This window comes from Berghia stephanieae, chromosome 5 (assembly GCF_034508935.2).
Source record: "Berghia stephanieae isolate SIO BIC M18660-M18661 chromosome 5, UCSD_Bste_1.3, whole genome shotgun sequence".
Classification (NCBI taxonomy): Eukaryota; Metazoa; Mollusca; class Gastropoda; order Nudibranchia; family Aeolidiidae; genus Berghia; species Berghia stephanieae.
Window position 1 is genome coordinate 9738665 of NC_088364.1, and position 17069 is coordinate 9755733.

Here is a 17069-nt window from a genome sequence, read left to right on the forward strand (position 1 = left end):
GTCTTTAATAAGGTGTGAATTTTAAAATTGATTTTGTTAAGTTTTATTTCCATTTCGTCTATTCGACACGATAAAATTGTTTGTCCTCTCTGTCCAGTTGTGAGGAGCATAAGCATGTTAGTTTTGTAACTTAGGTCTTTGAGGCTTAAGGATTTACAGGGGGACAATTTTTTCAGGAAATCCAAAATTATATTAGGGTCCCATGTAGACACTGTCCTAGGTAAACTAGGAGCTTGGTGAAATATTCCTTTTAGATATCGCTTTATCATGGGGTGACTACCAATTGAATTGTTTTCAGATTCTAATATGTCCAAACTGGCAATTGCTGATCTAGCTAAACATAAACTATTGTATCCTAATCCGTCGAGTAAAGTTCGTGTAAGAATTTTAGTAGTGTTGATGCCAACGGCGGAAAGGGATTTTGACTGATTTTATTACAAAATACAAGCCATTTCCTGATGTATGTAGTATATTGTTTTCTGGTATTTCGTCGCCATGAATTGATGATGATTTCACTAATTTCTTCTGAAATGTTTGCACTTTGGAGAATTTCCCGGACAAGCGGCAGGCTATCATTCTGCTGTTGTGTAATATGGGGTGAACCTTCTGTTTTGTTACTGGATGATGAAGAAGGTTGGCTTTCTTTGGTAATAGGGGTGGAACATCTGTCAATAAGTTTATGAGTTTTGGAAACCATGGCTGTGATTTCCAAACCGGAACAATCATGACACAATCCACTTTTTCGGCTTCTATTTTTTGTAGGATTCTGATAATTAGATTAAAAGGAGGAAAATATAAGCATATAAATGAGACCAAGAAAATGAAAAAGCATTTATTCTCCATGCGTCTGCATCTTTTTTCCATGAGACATACTGTTCTACTTTATGATTTATTCTACTAGCAAATAAGTCAACCTGGAAGGGTCCATATTCTGTGTTAATGTCGTCAAAGACAGATTTCTCTAGAGACCACTCGGTTTCAAGCCCTTTTTCTCTACTAGCTTTGTCCGCTTCAGTATTCTCTTTTCCTGGTATGTGTACAGCTGTGACTGTCATATTTCTCTCTATACACCATAACCATAATTCTCTGGTTATATTATTGCATTCTTCTTTCATGCTGCCTTTTTTGTTAATACATGATACAGCTGTCGTATTGTCGCAAAATAAAGTAATCCTAGAGTGGCCTTTATAATCAGAAGAAAATGCTTTCAAAGTGAGAAGAGCCGCTTTCAATTCAAGACAATTAATATGCCATCTTCTTTCTTCTTCTGACCATAAACCTCCAGTTCTAACTCCTGCACATTCTCCACCCCATCCAGTATTACTGGCATCTGATGTTAAGATTGATCCTTCGGGTTGTGGTCCTATCTTAATTGGGTAACTGCCCACCATAGAAAGCCACCATTTTAAATCTTCTTTTATAGCCTCTGTTAAAACGATAATTTTATCGAAATTACCCTTATTTTTTGCTAACGACTTGTTTTTATAAATCTCCAATCTTTTATAAAACACATTTCCATATTCGTTACCAGGGCAAACTGCAACTAGTGTTCCTATGATTTCCGCTAATTTTCTGATGGTAATAAATTCTTCACGAATGTAACGATCACAAAGATTTTTAATTTTTCTAATCTTTTCCTCTGTTGGTCTAATGGTCATTGTCTTTGAATTTAAGACAAACCCTAAATATGTAATCTCTTGGGTTGGTATAAGGCAAGACTTGTTGGTATTTATAGTGAAGCCTAGTTCATCAAATAGCTTACAAACTCTGTTACAAGCTCGTAAACAATCCAAATATGTTCTCCCCAATATGAGGGCATCGTCTATATACATAATTATGATAATGTTTTCGTCTCTCAGGCGAGCAAGTACTGGTTTTGTGATTTTTGTAAAAATCCGCGGAGCATCAGTGAAACCCATTACGAGTGAAGTAAACTCGAACTTTTCCCCTGAAAACATAAATCTGAAAAATTTTCTTGCTTTCTCATGTAGTGCAATACTGAAATAAGCATCTTTTAAGTCACAGGAACAAGCAAAGTATTGTTCCTGAAATGAATATATCGCCTCTTGAAGACTGCTCATTTTAAAATGTGTATATTTAACGTATTTATTGAAATGCTTAAGGTTGAGAATAATTCTAAGGTTTCCATTACTTTTAGTTCTAGCGAATATATTAGAATACAATTGATTCTGGTTATCCTCGTCATCCCTCTGACTGCTTGGATAATATTTTTCTCTTTTAATTCTCTAACTTCTCTTTCAATTAGTATTCTTTCCTGTTCTGAAAATGTTATGCTTTTTGGGATAAAAGTTTGCACAGGGGTAAAATAAAGTTCTGGGTAAACTCCCCTAATTTGGTTTATTAACACCCACTGGTCTTTAGTGATTTCCTGCCATTTCTGTATATATAATTTTGTTTTTCCCCCTGTGAAATTGTCTATAGTATTTTTAAATTCTAAACTTACGCTATGTCTTCTTTTCCCCTACTTGTCCTTGTTGTCCTAAAGTTAAATTTGGTTCTGTGAGAAGGGTTTCCTTCCTCCCCGTCCTCCTCTTGTTATCGGTCGCCATCTTCTCCCCCCTCTGCTTTTGTGGGTTCGGGATGGTGAGGGGTAAGGCATCCTCCCTTGACCATTTTTTGGTTTTCCATCAAAGTGGAACGTGCCAGGTTTTGTCACGGCTTTCGAAAGCTTGTGGGTATCATTAATTGTCTTAATGCTTTCGTCTAAATTATCTCCAAAAAGGAACTCCGTTGATGTGCTTTCTTTCGGTTTGCACAATTCTCTACATTCTTCATTCAGAAAAGGCTTAAGTGCTTCTTTTCGAATTTGGCTGCAATTCGTATATACAGCTGATCCCACTCTTAACAAATCCGTGACTAATGGAGTCATTGCTTTGACCTCTATTACTCTCTTATTGTCCTTTTCCTGGCTCCTTTTAACTAAGTCGCTCAGCAGTTTAGCCGTTATGGTTAAACTTTTGCTCATTAACAATTGAATGTTATTGATCGTCGTGTCCTTAGATTTTGCATAAGTAGGCAGTATACGCCATAATTGAGGGTTAATTCGAGGGACTCTGAGGTTGGGGGTGTTTTTAGGGCAAAGGTGTTTATCCAACACTTTCTTGGTTTTTTCCCTGTTGACATTAGCGCACACTCCATTATTGACTATCTTTGCCACCGATTCGTGAATGTCTTCACCAAACGATTCCGGTACATTAAAAAACTGTTCCAGTTCTTTTATTTCATTATCAATTTCATCTTCGTCCTCACTTTCTTCCACCTCTTTTTCTTTCTCATCTTCGTATACCATATCATTTTCGAGAATCTCTAATTCGTCGAGGTCGCTGGTCGCGGTTATAGTGTGCGTGACTTTTCCCCCCTTTTCGATCTCATTCGGTTTTTGTTTCTTTGACGACGGCTCACTGGAGTCGTGATTAGTCATTAATAGATGCGTCAGTGACTTGAAACCTTCCACAATTAGTTGTCCCAATTCCGAATTTGAGGCGTGGGTTTTAGCGTGGGTTTCCTTGCTTATCGAATGTGATGGCCCCTCATTAATTGTCTCATTTCCAATTGTTTTTGTTTTAGGTTCTAATTTCCTTTTATGGTATGTTCTACTGTCTTTTTTGCATTCCCCATATTTACCCCTCTTTTTCTCTCCCGCGGGAGAAGAAATTGGGTTTTTTGTATGAGTTAACACTCCCTCGGGAGATGTTATGGGAACTGTTTTAGTTTTCTCCCCCGCGGGGGTAGAAAGTTCCCTATTCAAATCTTCAACTTTATCTGGTTCCATTGTCTATTTGAAGTAATTAGAATTTTTTCCTCAAAAGTTTAAATCATTAAGCACCACTTTCACAGTGTTAATAATATGAGTTAACACTCCCTCGGGAGATGTTATGGGAACTGTTTAAGTTTTCTCCCTCGCGGGGGTAGAAAGTTCCCTGTTCAAATCTTCAACTTTATCCGTTTATTCGAAGTAATTCTTTTAAAAAAAATTTTCTCAAAATTTAAATCATTAAGCACCACTTTCACAGTTGTTAATAATATATTCCACTGGGAATTGATATGTCACAGGTCTAACAACAGATTAAAATCCAATAAGAATAAGGAAAATTAACACAATGGTTTGCATTAAATAGACAAAACAAGACGCGTCCAGCCTTCTTGACAGTCGAACGTGAACTGACAGTCACGGCGTGATTCTTCATTTGTAACCCAATTCGGAATTGGGGTACGAGGTAGAGTTCAAACCATTTTATCACTCGGCGCACAGTTGAGTTCTTGGAAAAGGCTCATTACTGACATTCAATGTACTCAGGTGTAAAATGAGTACCTGGCCGTTAATGGCATTGTTTCTGTCGTAAAAAAAAAAATAGTAGTATTGCCTAACAGGCGTCAGGTCTTGTTCTACACGTTACGTGTTGCTGTTGGTCAAAGACCCTTTGTAGAGCACTTTGAGCAAGTTTAGTGGATATTGCACTTCATAAAAACTCACTTATTTTTTGTTTTGTTTTTTTATCTCTTTGAAATTGCAACCAACAAAACACAAACATCAAAGACAAATCGTGGCATAAACTCTGAAAATGTCCTTCTCAACAAGCTGGAGAAATCCTGCAATTGATTAATTTATGGTTTTTGTTCTGTTTGATAAGTTGACCAGAGATTACATTTTTTTTCCCCTTAATTTTATTAGTAATGTAGTGAGTAAAAGGAGATGGTACACAACACGAAAGAACAGTTCAATTTGGTGGATTTAGAATTCAGTCATAAATGCCAACAACACTTTTGGGTCAGAGACAAAGGGGAGTAATTCACATAGGTAGATCCCAGTAGCAATCTTTCAATTTAATTAAATTCTGATGTCTTTTTGATTGGAAGTCACAAAAAAATTACCACTAGTCACAGCTTCGTGTGTAAATCTATAAAACCAATTTATTTTAGTATAGTTTTGGCAGTTAATTGATACTTGCATCACTTTTAGAATGTCAGCGCCTAAGAACAGGAAAATGGTGCACAACGCATAAGGATATTACAAAATGCCTACAACACTCTAAAGTCACAGACAACTAGAAAAAAGGAATTTGAGAATAGTTTACACATTTAGATTCTAGCAGCAACTACTCCCATGCCCAGCTTAAGTCCTCTATAAATCTCACACAGACTGTGATCACCGCCTAAAGGGGGAAATATACACATTGTTTCCAACACCTATAATAATACACAATCACACTTGATACTATTTACAGTGGGTAAAAGATTTCTCTCATACGCACATCTATGCCCTCAAATCAGACAGAATCCCTTGTGGAAAAAACTCCAGCTAGAAAATGGGCAAAATTTGTTCCAGGACAAGTACAGAAAGCGAAAGCAGAGATAAATTCTGCTTTGTCAAAGCATGTTTAATGATTTTTTAGGAATTTTTTTAAAAAATCAGGAAAGTATACTTTTTGTTTAAAAATCAACCAGTTATTTAGTAATGTCAAATAATTTTTTATTGTGTCTTATATCTATTAATTGCAGACCCAAAAGAAAGCTATAATCAAAACCCACCTAGAGATAGAGTGTAGTTGCCTAACAGGCAAGACGTGTTTTTGTTGTTGTGACATTTCTCTTCAATTTTTACCGATTTCAAGGATTTACACGTCTTATTTCAATTCAATTTTTATTCAAGGATTTTTGTACAACACGTAAGATACCATTGTGATATTGCTTTAATTATATTTTATACGGTTTTGACATCATTTTTATCGAAATTGTTTCGGACTATTTTACAATGTTTCACCAAGACCCCGCCATTTTTACTCGTTCTCACAACCAATTTTTACTGTCGGCTGTCGTTGGACTTTTATTCACCCTGCGCTTTTATTGTTTACAAATTGAAAACACACATTCCGACCTCAAACGTGAACACCATTACAATCAACAAAAGATTGTCTGTAAACGTGGTGGTCGACGTAAACAACATGTAATTGAAACAACAGTCCCGCGACGTCCAGTGAACTGTCATCGTTCAACTCGACCACCACAGACGTTAACTAAAATATTGACAAATGACACAAGACCAAGTCATGGAAATCATAACATTTGTATTGGCCATATTAACGCACAGTCATCGAGAAACAAGACATTCGATATAATCGATGTCATAGATCAACACGATATCGATATTCTATATATAACTGAATCATGGTTGCGTCAGTTCGGTGATGAACCTATAATGAAAGAAATGACACCTCCCGGCTACAAGATGGAATCGTTCCCAAGAAATGGACGATCAGGAGGGGGGATCGCCATCATATACAAACACGCTCTTTCGTCTAAAATACAAAACAGGCCAATTTCGTTCAAAAGTTTCGAGTGTGTCCAAACCACATTGACCTACCCTCAAATTTCATTTTTAATCACTTGTATCTACAGACCACCCCAAGCAAAAAGAACAAACTGAGACAGAATGATTTTGCTGACGAATTTTTAGATTTTGTATCAAAAGACACATCAAATAAGCGAAAGATTTATATCGGCGATTTTAATATTCAGTTTGATGTTGATCAGAATAGTCTCGTTAAAATTATAAAAAATATGCTGAATGAACATGGCCTCACTCAGTTAGTGACCTCTCCAACTCAAAGATTGGGGCACATCTTGGACTGGTTCATCATTGACACACCCTCGCTTGTTGAATCAATTAAAAATATCAAAAAAGAAATTTCAGACCACAATCTGATTCTGGCAACTCTCAAATGCATCAAAGAGAAAGCAAAGAAAGTCAAGATAGTGTCTAGGGATACCAAAAAAATAGACATTAGTTCCTTCAAAAACAATCTGTCAGAGGAACTAGGAAGAATGGATATACCATCAGCACAGAAAACAGACGAGGTACTGCGCAACGTCATCGACAGGCATGCGCCAAACACAACTAGAATAATAAATTCCAGGAAACCGTCTCCGTGGTTTAACCAGAGTGAAAAAACTGCCAAAAGGGAAAAAAGGAATGCAGAGGCATCGTGGAGAAAATCGGGCCTTGAGATTGACCGGCTGATATATATAGCAAAAAAGCATAAGTATAAAACCACCTGCAAAAGAGCAAAAAGAAACTATTATAACACAAAACTGTCATCAGGAGGGACACTAAGGAATTTTTCTCTGTTTCAAAGGAACTTTTAGGGGAAGAAAAGGGCATGTGTCTACCCACTAATATCCCGGTAGAAAAGCAGCCGGATGCATTTTCAGATTTCTTTTCGGGAAAAATATCGAAAATTCGGAACAATTTGGACCTCGTGCAAAATGAAGATATAAATTTCCACCCTTTTTCGGGTTCACAGGGATTCTCTTGTTTTAAAGAAACAACTGAAGAAGAAATTTCTAAAATAATTTTTTCATCTTCCTCGAAGTCATGTGATTTAGATCCTTTACCAACTAATATTTTGAAATTATGTCTTCCTGAATTGTTACCTTGCATAACTTATATTATAAATCAGTCACTTATCTCAGGACAAGTCCCAGATATCTATAAACATGCAATTGTAAAGCCTCTCATAAAAAAGCAAAATCTCAATGTAAATGACCTTAGTAACTACCGTCCCGTCTCAAATCTGCCATTTCTTTCTAAAATCCTTGAAAAAGTTGTACTCAGACGTCTTTCACAACATCTCCATGAAAACAATCTATGGGAAAAATTTCAGTCAGCTTATCGTTCTTACCACAGCACAGAAACTGCTCTGTGCTGTGTTGCGAGTGATTTGCTTGATGTTTTAGATAAAGGTTCTGTTTCTCTTCTGACATTGTTAGACCTTTCGGCGGCGTTTGATACTATTGATCACGGTATTCTCATTAAACGACTTAATATAACCTTTGGCTTGTCTGGGACTGTCTTGCAGTGGTTTGAATCTTATTTAGATGGCAGAAAGCAACAGGTTATGATTTTAGATAAACTTTCTCGTCAACATACATTGTCTTTTGGTGTTCCTCAAGGCTCTGTTTTGGGTCCAATTCTTTTTGTTTTGTATACTTCTCCATTATCTAATGTCATCACTGGTCATGGGCTGCGCTATCATCTCTATGCAGATGATACGCAACTTTATGCTACTGATAAAACTAAAAATCTCGAAAATATTGTGAAACGTGTGGAAGAATGTGTGACGGATGTGAAAGAGTGGATGGATGCAAACAAGTTGAAAATGAATGAGTCAAAAACAGAAGTGATGATTGTGGGAAATAGAGGGCAGTTGAAGGTGAATGATGGTCTTGAGGTGTTGATTGGGGGTGAAAAGATCAAAGTTTCAAAGACTGTGAAAAATTTGGGTGTCTATTTTGATTCAGAAATGAAAATGTCAGCTCACATTTCTGCTCTCTGTAAATCTTTATACTTTCAATTGAAGAAAATCAGTTCGATCCGTCAGTATATTGCAATTGGAACATGTAAAACATTGGTTGTTTCCCTCATTTTTTCGAAACTAGACTATTGTAACTCGCTGCTTGTCAACTTGCCTCAGGCTTCTATTAAAACAATTGCAACTACTGCAAAACAGTGCAGCAAGATTAGTTTTTGGCAAAAAAAAATTTGATCATGCAACCCCTTTGTTGGCCTCTCTCCACTGGTTGCCCATTGAAAAGCGCACATATTACAAAGCAGCGTGTCTTGTTTATAAGTGTTTGGCTGGTATAGCACCGGCATATCTCACAGATCACGTGGTCATGTGTAAATTTGAAAATTACACTTTAAGATCATGTAATGACCAAACGAAAATTTCGGAAAAAAAGATCAAGAACAAAATTTGGTGATAGATCGTTTGCTTGTTTCGGCCCCAAGATTTGGAATGAACTACCACGTGGTCTGAGGGAGTGCAAGTCTTTACCTACTTTTAAAAAGAATCTCAAGACACATTTTTACTGTATTTGTTTTTCTTGACTCTATATGAATCCTTGATTTGGCTATGAATTGTTATTGTTGTTATTATTTTATTTTTTTATTTTTTCACTTAAAATTGATATTTATATTGTAAAGTGCCCAGAGCTTGTGTTTTACACGAGAATGAGCGCTATATAAATGTGTATTATTATTATTATTATTAAAGTCTCTCTCTCTATCTCCTTTTCTCTCTCTCTCTTCTCATCCTCTGCTATCCTATTTTCTACTGCCTCTGATTATCATTTATATATCATGTGTGTCCATCTCACACACTCCCGCATCACCTGCTCTCCCTCTCAAAATATCTCCTCTATGATTATCAATCACATCCATATAACATACTGCACTACTCAAACCCTGTCACAATCCACTAATCACAATCTACCAGTCGAGAAGGCAGTACAAGATTAACCCCTACATTTCTTCTCCCCGGACTAACATAAAACAAGCCGACATGATCACCTTTGCATTGTTAATGTTCCTATTGTCAATAGAAAATCAGTACCATTACGTTTGACAAGCATCCGCTAGCAATATAATATAAAAAATTGTTCAAAATCTTTCACACTGATCTTTGAAGAGGCAGCATTTCTTGGACAGGTGTTGTATAGATGGAAATGAAGGATCAGCACTTCCTATGCCAACTTGATTCTGGTTGACAAATCAAACAAGTGATAAATTATTAGTGAAAGCATTTGTTCTTTTTGATTTTGAAACCGTCAACATTTGAAAACGTGATGGCTTTATAAACCTGCTCAGTTCTTGGAAAGATAATGTCATGGGCTCTCTTTTTGGCTTTATAACACCTGCTTAATTCATGACAAAGGGATATCAAGAGCAGCACTTTAATAAAACATCAACTATTCACCTGACAAAGGATAAACATAATACTTAAAAATTCTTTATATTTTTTAAAATTAGCTTGCCAGGCATTCAACCTTTTTTTTCAAATTGATTTACCTTGATGTTTTTGGAAATTGGTGTCAGAATTATACAAAATCCTTTGTCATAAAAGCGATAAAGAGTTAAAGTCTCTAATTTTTTAAATATCAAAATTAAGGAAAAGTCTTGGAATTGCCCAAACTTGGTTATTGATTTGATGTGATTTTTGATTGGTAGATTTCCACTTTCTCCAAAACCTGTCAGCCAATATACACGACCTTATCATTGAAAACCATACTTTTGTTTTGTTTTCAGCGTCTTCACAGCACTTGCATTACATTTAGGTAATTTCAGCACCAGTTAAAAAGGTAAAAATATTCCTTACTCAATTAGCTAATCAAACAAATAAAATTTCAGAATTTCTATTTTTTAACAAATATGCCATTTACCCATAAAAAAAATAATAAAAAAATACTAGATTCCACCCTTATCCATATGATCATTTTAAATAAGAATTGATGATGTAGTGGATGAACGTTTAGTTTAGATTATACTACATGTCTATTTTTAGCTAAAATAACAATTGACAGAGTTGCCAATTCAGGAGGCAAACATTTTTACTGAATTTTACACAAAAACACATAGACTGACCCATATCTGAGTGCTGAAACTCCAGTAAAAAGACATTACCATACTTTATTGTTTTAGTTTTTGGCGGGTGAATGGAAAATATACTGAGGATTTATAACGTACGAATTCGTAAATATACGAAGAAAAATTGCAAACTTTGCAATTGGATTTCAATCCACTTTGCTCTAAATTGTTAATTTACAGGAACATATTTGAAATTTGGCAAGATTGACCGGCTGATATATATAGCAAAAAAGCATAAGTATAAAACCACCTGCAAAAGAGCAAAAAGAAACTATTATAACACAAAACTGTCATCAGTGAGGGACACTAAGGAATTTTTCTCTGTTTCAAAGGAACTTTTAGGGGAAGAAAAGGGCATGTGTCTACCCACTAATATCCCGGTAGAAAAGCAGCCGGATGCATTTTCAGATTTCTTTTCGGGAAAAATATCGAAAATTCGGAACAATTTGGACCTCGTGCAAAATGAAGATATAAATTTCCACCCTTTTTCGGGTTCACAGGGATTCTCTTGTTTTAAAGAAACAACTGAAGAAGAAATTTCTAAAATAATTTTTTCATCTTCCTCGAAGTCATGTGATTTAGATCCTTTACCAACTAATATTTTGAAATTATGTCTTCCTGAATTGTTACCTTGCATAACTTATATTATAAATCAGTCACTTATCTCAGGACAAGTCCCAGATATCTATAAACATGCAATTGTAAAGCCTCTCATAAAAAAGCAAAATCTCAATGTAAATGACCTTAGTAACTACCGTCCCGTCTCAAATCTGCCATTTCTTTCTAAAATCCTTGAAAAAGTTGTACTCAGACGTCTTTCACAACATCTCCATGAAAACAATCTATGGGAAAAATTTCAGTCAGCTTATCGTTCTTACCACAGCACAGAAACTGCTCTGTGCTGTGTTGCGAGTGATTTGCTTGATGTTTTAGATAAAGGTTCTGTTTCTCTTCTGACATTGTTAGACCTTTCGGCGGCGTTTGATACTATTGATCACGGTATTCTCATTAAACGACTTAATATAACCTTTGGCTTGTCTGGGACTGTCTTGCAGTGGTTTGAATCTTATTTAGATGGCAGAAAGCAACAGGTTATGATTTTAGATAAACTTTCTCGTCAACATACATTGTCTTTTGGTGTTCCTCAAGGCTCTGTTTTGGGTCCAATTCTTTTTGTTTTGTATACTTCTCCATTATCTAATGTCATCACTGGTCATGGGCTGCGCTATCATCTCTATGCAGATGATACGCAACTTTATGCTACTGATAAAACTAAAAATCTCGAAAATATTGTGAAACGTGTGGAAGAATGTGTGACGGATGTGAAAGAGTGGATGGATGCAAACAAGTTGAAAATGAATGAGTCAAAAACAGAAGTGATGATTGTGGGAAATAGAGGGCAGTTGAAGGTGAATGATGGTCTTGAGGTGTTGATTGGGGGTGAAAAGATCAAAGTTTCAAAGACTGTGAAAAATTTGGGTGTCTATTTTGATTCAGAAATGAAAATGTCAGCTCACATTTCTGCTCTCTGTAAATCTTTATACTTTCAATTGAAGAAAATCAGTTCGATCCGTCAGTATATTGCAATTGGAACATGTAAAACATTGGTTGTTTCCCTCATTTTTTCGAAACTAGACTATTGTAACTCGCTGCTTGTCAACTTGCCTCAGGCTTCTATTAAACAATTGCAACTACTGCAAAACAGTGCAGCAAGATTAGTTTTTGGCAAAAAAAAATTTGATCATGCAACCCCTTTGTTGGCCTCTCTCCACTGGTTGCCCATTGAAAAGCGCACATATTACAAAGCAGCGTGTCTTGTTTATAAGTGTTTGGCTGGTATAGCACCGGCATATCTCACAGATCACGTGGTCATGTGTAAATTTGAAAATTACACTTTAAGATCATGTAATGACCAAACGAAAATTTCGGAAAAAAGATCAAGAACAAAATTTGGTGATAGATCGTTTGCTTGTTTCGGCCCCAAGATTTGGAATGAACTACCACGTGGTCTGAGGGAGTGCAAGTCTTTACCTACTTTTAAAAAGAATCTCAAGACACATTTTTACTGTATTTGTTTTTCTTGACTCTATATGAATCCTTGATTTGGCTATGAATTGTTATTGTTGTTATTATTTTATTTTTTTATTTTTTCACTTAAAATTGATATTTATATTGTAAAGTGCCCAGAGCTTGTGTTTTACACGAGAATGAGCGCTATATAAATGTGTATTATTATTATTATTATTAAAGGTCAAAATCATACTGATTTGTTATTGCTTTTTTGGGGGGTTTTTTGTAATTTGCTTCGCTGCATTCTGCTTTCAAAAAGAATATATGTCAAAAAAGTCTTAACATAAATTTCACAACTGCATATCAAAGTAACAAATGAATTATTAGTTTCCTTAGGGCAATGAATGGCATGAAGAAGAAAAATTCCTTTCATTTAAACTCTAAAAATGATATGTCAAATCACTATTTTGTTTTGAGAATATTTTAAAACATACATATTATTTTAATCTGACATATTTTGATGACATGCCTAAATGCTAAAAAAAAAAACAAAATAAACATGAACATTTCCAAAAATAAAAATTTTTTTAAAAAATAAAGTCTTGAGCACACTCCACTTAGGACCATCATAACTATTTCATGCCACTTACAGTGACGAAATTAGAATCCAGGCAGCTGATTCATAAAACATAAATACACAATACAAATGTCATTTTGTATTGTAAAGTATCATTTTAAACAATGAATTAATTGTACGTGTCATCAGTACTCATGATAACATTAACACACACACTCCCTCCCTCTCTCTCTCTCTCTCTCTCTCTCTCTCTCTCTCTCTCTCTCTCTCTCTCTCTCTCTCTCTCTCTCTCTCTCTCTCTCTCTCTCACTCACTCTCTCTCTCTCTCTCTCTCTCTCTCTCTCTCTCTCTCTCTCTCTCTCTCTCTCTATCTATCTATCTCTCTATCTATCTATCTATCTATCTATCTCTGTGTGTCCATCCCTCTCTCCTTCTCTCTCTCTCAAATATTCTCTAAGATTATCAATCACATCCATAATAAATACTGACAACTACACATTCACACATACTAAACACACATACCAGTGAGAAGGCAGACACAAGATTAAACTACATTCTTCCCCGACACACATAAAACACAGGCCGCCATGCTCACCTTTGCATTGTTAATGTTCTATTGTCAAAAGAAAATCAGTACCATTACGTTGACAAGCATCCGATAGCAATAAATAAAAATTGTTCAAATCTTTTCACACTGATCTATGAAGAGGCAGCATTTCTTTGGGACGGTGTTGTATAGATGGAAATGAAGGCATCAGCACTTCCTACTGCCAACTTGATCTGGTTGACAAATCAAACAAGAGATAAATATTAGTGAAAGCATTTGTCTTTTTGATTTTGAAACCGTCAACATTTGAAAACGTGATGGCTTTATAAACCTGCTCAGTTCATGGAAAGATAATGTCATGGCTTTTGGCTTTATAAACCTGCTTAATTCATGAAAAGATATCAAGAGCAGACACTTTAATAAAAATCAACAATTCACCTGACAAGGATAAAATAATACTTAAAAATTCTTTAAAATCTTAAAATTATCTAGCCTGGCATCAACCTTAATTTTCAAAAAGATTTACCATGATGTTTTGAAATTGGTGTCAGAATTATACAAATCCTTTGTCATAAAAGCGAGTCTCTATTTTTTCAAATACAAAATTAAGGAAAAGTCTTGGAATTGCCCAAACTTGGGTTAATGATTTTGATGTGATATTTGATTGGATAGATTTTACACTTTCTCCAAACCTGTCAGCCAATATACACGACCTTATCATTGAAATACCATACTTCTGTTTTGTTTTCAACTGTTTCACAGCACTTGCATTACATATAGGTCATTTCAGCACCAGTAAAAAGGTAAAAATAATTCCTTCCTCCAATAGCCAAATCAAACAAAAAATTCAGAATTTCAATTTTTAAAATCTGCATTTACCCAAAATACTAGATTTCCACCCTTATCCATATGATCATTTTAAAATAAGAATTGATGATGTGTGGATGACGTTTAGTTATATTATACTACATGTCAATTTCTTAGTAAAATAACAATTGCAGAGTTGCCAATTCAGGAGGCAAACATTTACTGAACTTTTACACAAACACATAGACTGACCCCTATCTGAGTGCTGAACTCCAGTAAAAAGACATTACATACTTACTTTTTTTCGTTTAGCGGGTGACTGGAAAATATACTGAGGATTTATAACGTACTGAATTCCGTAAATATACGAAAAATTGGCAACTTTGCAATTGTATTTCAATCACTTTTCCTCTAAAATTTTAATTTACAGGAACAAATTTGAATTTGGCAAGATGTCATCATCATCATTGCCTTTTTCACCCTGGGTCAGGGTATAGGCCACAGACAAACAGTTTCCATCCTTCTCTATCCTGAGCCAACTTTTTTATCTCATTCCAGGTCTTACCACTTCTTTGTATATCAGCTTCTTTAATTCTTCTCCATGTTCCTCGTGGCCTTCCCCTTGATCTTCTGCCCTGAGGGTTCCAGTCCAATACTTTCTTTGTTATAGTTGAGTCATTCTTTCTAAGCGTGTGTCCAATCCACCTCCATCGTCTTCTTCCTATATCCTCTCCCACTGGTTTCTGCTGTGTTCTTTTCCATACTTCTTCATTTTTTATTCTATCCATCCATTTTATTCTGAGTAGCTTACGCATGCACCTGTTTACGAAAATCTGTACCCTCCTTATACATGCCTGTGATGCGTTCCAAGTTTCACATCCATACAGTAGGACAGACTTCACGTTTGAGTTGAAAAGTCTTAGCTTTAGTTGAAGGGAGATATCTTTAGTTCTCCAAACTCTGTTCAAAGATGTGAATGCAGCCTGTGCCTTTCCTATTCGTGCTTTGGCAAGATGTGGCCTCCATATAATTCCAACCTGTGTCAGTGGTAGGTGTAAAAAAAAAAAAAAAAACAACTTTAAACTGATTTCATAAATTTAATATTCGAGACAATTCAATGAAACCTTGTAAAACACACAATGATATAATGTTATGTGTAGCAGGCAGCAGTGACTCACCAGGTGTGGGTGAAAGGTCATACAGCTGGCATTGCCGATTCTTTGTCCTAGAAAGCCGTCGTGGTATTTGACTACACTCAACTCTTCTCCTTTGGGACTGTATGTCGTTAGACACTGGTTCGTTGAACCACTGGAAATTTGAAATGGATAGAAGAAAAAAAATTTTTATATAATATTAAAGAAGGTGAAAGGAGAACATTTCTAAGTAATTAGATGATTACAGTTCTATAAGTAAAATGAGTGCCGTGACTAAGCAGGGCAATGTCCTGGGTGAACAACAAAATGTGGTAGGGTGACCAGTTCCTTTACACTTTCATCTGGTTTTACTTTTACCAAATCAAAAAAATATTCAGATACTTATTCACCGTTGGATGTACAAAAGACAGTTCTATGCCTCAGAGTTAGACAGTGTGCTCACTCAATCACCCCAAACAATGATTGAATATCTTTTGATCTGATCCATAATTCTTCAAAACAACTTTTACGACACTCAGCACAAAAATTATTCTGCCACATAAAAAACACACAACATTCTTTAACTTAAAATATGGGTTGGTGAGTCAGGGAAGAAAAAAAAATCTGTATAATTTCCAACCATATTCTTTAAATCGCTTTAAAATAAATTTTTTTTTTTTAATGTATGCTCTTTACTAGCATTTGTTAACAGATCAATTTCTTACAAAGATAAACCATAATTTTAATAGTTGTCTTCTAAACTTTTGATTTAATAATGGACTCGGTGCAAAAAAATCCATATGTGACCAAGTATAGCTTCCAAACAATCTCAAAATACCTGCAAACTCTGTATAAGTGGCAGGTTTCCAAATTTCAATGGTCTTCATATACTCTAAGTAAAATAGTTTCTAGTTTCCTGTTCAAACTGACAATAATGAAACAATAAGTGATACATATATATTTAAAACAATGAAAGAGACTTACCATGCAAGGACGTGAGCTGTAGGATGGATGTCCACACAAGAGAGGGTTGTTGGGGTGGAGTATGTCTGAACAGATGCTGTGAAACGGGGATCCCAAAATCTTATATCTCCATCATAACTGTGGAGATAAACAAAGACAACTAATGTAATAATTTTCCATGAAAGTATACAAAAAAAGAGTTAGCAGAGAAACAAAAAGCACAGTGGTTTGACAACGCAAAGGTCAGGGGGGGAATCCCCTGGGTTTCAGCCATGCTTCAAACACTTACACTTTGTACAATTTCAATTCTTCTTAAGAAAGACAATTGCTCACTGGGATGACATGGGTGAGTCTTGCTGCTTTCAGGATTTTTAATTGATGTATCATCTTAATTCCCTTGTGAAATGAGGAGGCGATGGTATCGTGTATCTTACAATGCTACTAAGTAGGCTCATTTTAAAGCAAATTAAACCAAAAGAAATCTGTACATGTCCATGAAGGAATTTAAATAAAATTGCAAAATTTTTACAAAAGTAATAAATCAAACATTATATAATTCAAAAAAGAAAAAAAAGAAGAGAGGACAAA

At 35.4% G+C, this 17069-nt stretch overlaps 2 protein-coding genes across 5 annotated transcripts in view; both read right to left on the minus strand.

Moving 5' to 3' along the window:
• Window positions 1-1632: 1632 nt before the first annotated feature.
• LOC144972383 (uncharacterized) lies at window positions 1633-4691 on the minus strand. Its single transcript, XM_078913515.1, has one exon. The coding sequence runs from the start codon at window positions 3791-3793 to the stop codon at window positions 2507-2509; it is 1287 nt and encodes a 428-aa protein (XP_078769641.1). The 5' UTR covers window positions 3794-4691; the 3' UTR covers window positions 1633-2506.
• Window positions 4692-13289: 8598 nt separating this feature from the next.
• LOC144972381 (regulatory-associated protein of mTOR-like) overlaps window positions 13290-17069 on the minus strand; it is a 42138-nt gene continuing 38358 nt past the window's right edge. For all 4 annotated transcript variants that reach the window (XM_078913512.1, XM_078913510.1, XM_078913513.1 and 1 more), the window contains 3 exons: window positions 16503-16619; window positions 15564-15693; window positions 13290-13811 (listed from right to left, as the gene is read on the minus strand). In XM_078913512.1, coding sequence (XP_078769638.1) covers window positions 13731-13811; window positions 15564-15693; window positions 16503-16619 — 328 coding nt within the window. In that variant the 3' untranslated portion in view covers window positions 13290-13730. The remainder of the gene's footprint in view (window positions 13812-15563; window positions 15694-16502; window positions 16620-17069) is intronic.

What these genes read in the sequence shown, in the direction of transcription:
- LOC144972383 (XM_078913515.1), bottom strand. Translation starts at nt 3,793, where the DNA reads ATGGAACCAGATAAAGTTGAAGATTTGAATAGGGAACTTTCTACCCCC.